Source organism: Myotis brandtii, unplaced genomic scaffold (assembly GCF_000412655.1).
Source record: "Myotis brandtii unplaced genomic scaffold, ASM41265v1 scaffold324, whole genome shotgun sequence".
Taxonomy (NCBI): Eukaryota; Metazoa; Chordata; class Mammalia; order Chiroptera; family Vespertilionidae; genus Myotis; species Myotis brandtii.
In genome coordinates, this window is record NW_005362439.1 from 2,830,700 (window position 1) to 2,835,122 (window position 4,423).

At 55.6% G+C, this 4,423-nt stretch overlaps 1 protein-coding gene across 6 annotated transcripts in view; it reads right to left on the bottom strand.

Moving 5' to 3' along the window:
* Positions 1–10: 10 nt before the first annotated feature.
* AMBRA1 (autophagy/beclin-1 regulator 1) overlaps positions 11–4,423 on the bottom strand; it is a 158,778-nt gene continuing 154,365 nt past the window's right edge. For all 6 annotated transcript variants that reach the window (XM_014543353.1, XM_005870778.2, XM_014543352.1 and 3 more), the window contains one exon: positions 11–1,492. In XM_014543353.1, the coding sequence (XP_014398839.1) occupies positions 999–1,492 (494 nt within the window). In that variant the 3' untranslated portion in view covers positions 11–998. The remainder of the gene's footprint in view (positions 1,493–4,423) is intronic.

The following is a 4,423-nucleotide window of genomic DNA, read 5'->3' on the forward strand; positions in this document are numbered from 1 at the left end:
CGGAGCCTGGTGAGGGGCATGTCATCATTTTAATGATGTAGATCTTTGGTGTTTCCCTCATTAGCAGTCAGACTATCCCCTCTTCTCCCACCACAATGTTTCTATGAGTTACAAACAGAAATCACATTTTCATACTAAAAACAAAATAATCAGCGCCTTGATTTTTCCACTAGAAACTACACGTACAGTTTAAGATTCCACATGCAACACCTTAAATCACAGACCAAGACCTCACATTCTGACCTGGAGTTTCACCCCCTCCCCCAGCCTCGGGCTGGCTTTGGCCTCGGCTCAGGGAATACTGATACCCACAGGCGCTGCTCTGAGGGCCTGGGAGACAGGGAGGGAGGGGCTTGGTGGACAGGCCCTGGGGGCTGGCCAGCCTACACCCCCCACTCCTGAGTGAGGACCTGCCCACCATCCCTTGACCCCATCCTCTGTCAGGCAAGCAGGCTCCCCCCACTCCATGGTTGTCCCCATTAGCAAGCGTAGAAGCCCATCCTCGGGAATCTGGGCCTGGCCTGCCCGACAGTGGCCTTCGTGGGGAAAGATAAGCTGAAGCTCTGGAGGCTCCGAGATAGAGATGGTTTCTGGGGGTCGGCTGCTCCTCTTGTTCTTCAAGTCCTAGTGGCTTGGCCCCTACAACAGGTGGACAGGGCACAGCTGTCTCACTGGCCACTGTGCAGGGCCGTTTGGCCCTTCTGGGGTTCTCTGTGACCAGGGGAAAGGGGGTTCATGGCAGAATACCCACTTCCTCCTCCATTCACTCAGCACAGCAGTGTGGCTCCGTGGGCTCCAGATCCTGGAAGGTTCTAGTGCTAAGGTGAGCCTTGCCCATTTGACTGCCTCACGCCCACGGACTCTGATTTCCTCGAACCCCCGCCCTCTTGCTCCTGTTCCTGATGCAGCCTGCGGCTCTTCCGTGTCCAGTTCCCAGTCAGCTGTGAGGTCCGATTTCTGCTCCACGGTTTGAGGGAGGCACCAGTGCACACTTGTCTCTACCTGTTCCGTGGCTCCCCACTGGGGCCTGCGGCTTCCCCCCTGCTGCTACCGCCACTGTCAGGAAGGTGGTGGTTACTGGTCAGGTCGCAGTGCGGGGTTGGTCCCTCAGTGCTGGGAAGGGGGACAGGAGTAGGGGCAGGGGAGGAAAAGGGCAGGGATGGCTGGGGGCTCTCCCGCCCAGGGGTACTGGGCTGGTCCCAGGAGGCTGTCCGGGGGCTTAGGCCTCGCTCTGCCAGCTGCCCAGGTTCCGAGAGCAGTCCCCGAGAGGTGGAGGGCTGGGGCGAGGAGGTGCGGGCGGCCCCAGGCTCAGTCCCTGTCTGGGAGCTGCGGTGAATGCGGTGGCTGACGATGATGTTGTTGCCAAAGCCGCCCATGGAGGCCATGGTGGTGCTCTGCTCCCGCTGCACCACGGCGGTCATGCCACCCTCGGCCATCAGCCGCTGGATCCTGCTGAGGGCGTCTTCCCCACCTGCGTACTCTGAGCCCTCACCTGGAAGGTATGAAGCAGGAGAGGGAGGGAATTAATTGCTGGCCTGGTCCTCTGAGCCAGGCAGGCAACTGCTAGGAGGAACTGGAGGATTCTAGGCTAAAAGCAGAAACAAGGCCCACTCCCCCAATCTATCTGAGAATCACTCGGACACCTGAGCACGATGACTCCCGGAATGGCCCTAGCTCATACTTCTGTTTTACTGGCAGGGAAACTGAGGCCCAGCATGGCCTGCAGTGCCCAAGGCTACTCAGCCACTACACAGGCAGAAGCGGACCAGAAGGCAGGTGTTTGGCTTTAGCCCTTTCAGGACCAGTGGCAGGCTGGTCATTAATTGAATGAAGGCAATGGGAAGGGCCCAGCCAGCTGGCTTGCTTTGCCTGCCTGCTCCCCGCCGTGGGTAACCTAACCTGGTAGCCCTGGGAGAGGGTATGCTGCCTGGTCTTCGGAAAGAGAGGGCACCCCACAGAGTGTGGCTCAAAGGCAAACAGCATGCTCTGCTTCACTTCAAAGCTGTGCTGTCTTCCCTGTGTTCTGTTTATGGTACTTCCTGAGAGTCCAGGAGGAAGTCTGAATTTTTAACTGTTCCCCCTTCATCCATCAGCCTTCCTACGTTATTTCCCACACGCTGTTCTCCTGGGGCTCGATACCTGACACTTCCTCTCACCTGCCCCACAGCCAGCCACCTGCCCGGGCCTGAGGTTTCAGCCGCATCTTAAGAGGCAGAGGAGGTTCTAGGGCAGCGGTTCTCAACCTGTGGGTCGCCAGCCTGTGGGTCATGACCCTTTGGGGGTTGACGACCCTTTCACAGGGGTCGCCTAAGACCATCGGAAAACACATATATAATTACATGTTGTTTTTGTGATTAATCACTATGCTTTAATTATGTTCAATTTGTAACAATGAAAATACATCCTGCATATCAGATATTTACGATTCATAACAGTAGCAAAATTACAGTTATGAAGTAGCAATGAAAATAATTTTATGGTTGGGGGTCACCACAACATGAAGAACTGTATTAAAGGGTCGCAGCATTAGGAAGGTTGAGAACCACTGTTCTAGGCCTTCCCCCAAAGGCCTGACCATTCCCTTGTGTGGGAACAGAGAGGCTTCGGCTCAAGTCCAGTTCTGTGATCTTGGATAACCCCCTTAACTTGCACATCCCTCAGCTTCCTGACTTGCACAGTAGGATGCACACAGCCTGCACAGTGCCGGGCGGAGCATGACAGCGCATGTGAGTGCGGCCCCCGGTGGACACCCAGTGGTGATGAATGGGGTCTGGAGTGCAGCTCCGTCCTGAGGGACCTTCCCTCCAGCCTGTGCTCAGCTATGACCTAGACACAACTGCTGCTTTGTTTCTGCTGGCTGCCTGCTGGCAGTTTGGGATTTTGCATATTTGGGGGCTTTGATAGTGGGTTTTTTCTTTTGGGGTACTTGTCAACTGCTAGTTCTGCAAGACTTTCCTTGCTTCCTCCCTGCCAGTCCCTTCTCTCTGCTTGCTGTTAGAACTGATTTCCAGGCAGCCAGTTTCACAGCTTTGTAGTGTCTAAGGCCACACTAGGCCTCTCCCTCCCTGTCAGTGCTTGGCATCCCTGGTAGTTCTTCCTCGGGTCTTACCGAGGCAGTGGGTGGTGGGGACTCCGCCTGGGCTTTCACTTACGTCCAGCTTGCTTTTCTCCAGATCTCCTGGTTAACCCTGCCCCATCTACCCCCCACCACTCAGGCAGCAGCCCATCCACAGTCTCCCCTGACAGCTCAGCGCCAGCTCCCAGGGCAGAAGGAATGAGAACCTGCAGGGCTCAGAGTTCTCTAGGGGACAAGCTGTCTGGCAGGGGGACACAGGAAGGGTCAACTTATAGCCTTGGTGCCAGCACAGTCTCTATCCTGTGAGCCAAAGGGCTGCCTGGGGAGGCCGGAGGGGACCTCCTTCTGCTCACTGCCACCCCCACTGCTTTCCAAGAACTCTGTACTGAGGGCTCCCCAGCCTGGTCTGGGAGGTGCAGTGGGCTGGCCTGAGGACTGCTGGCACTGGAGCTCATGGTGCAGGGCTCAGGGGGTGAGATGGGATGGGACACCATCAGCTCTTTCCCTGTAGCTCACTTCCGGGCCCTGCTGTGAGCACTCGGATCTGGGCCTTCTGTCCTCTCCCACTGCACCAGTGGCTCCCGTCCTGGCCACCTCTCACCATGGCTGGTCTTGCTTTTTATATCGTCCCTTTCCACCCAGCCTCCATGCTGCTGCTATTACCATCCCAATTAAGCTGATTCACTGAGTTCTGGTTAAATCCATACTTGTCAAAACCAAGCAGCTTCAAAAAATCAAGAATCCTTAGCTTGAGATTTAAGGGCCCTCTGGCCAGGTTCCAGCCGCTTCCTGACCAGGACCTCTTCCTGTGCCCTGTGACCTTACCAAAGCCGGCCCAGCATGCTGTATGCCCGCCTGCCCTGCAGATGCTCCGCCTGCTCTGTGCTTGCCCATGGCCTCATGTCTAAGGTCCACTCTTTTTAAAGGGCCAACGCAAGTGCCGCCTCTCACCCAGACCTCCGATGGAGTGGCTGTTCCTTCCCCAAGCCCTGCGGTGCCCACACTTCTCTGTGTAAGTTATCTGTGGCAACAACCCTCTGCAAGTTCCTGAAGGCCTCAGACTAAGTTTTATTCATCTTTGTGTCTAACGTTGGTCTGGAACTTGGTGTGTATTTATCAGATGAATGTGTGGGTGAATAAAAGGGCTCCCGAGCTGATTACAGAGGCTTAAGTGGCTTCTGAACACAGATCACATGTTGCCCCTGCTGTGGGAGAAACACCTGTGTCTGTTTCTTTCTGGAGGGAAAGGACACACTTCATCCCTGAATGTGATTCCCTCGGCAATACCTTTGGATTCATGGTCCCTAATATAATCACACACACACACACACACACACACACCACCAC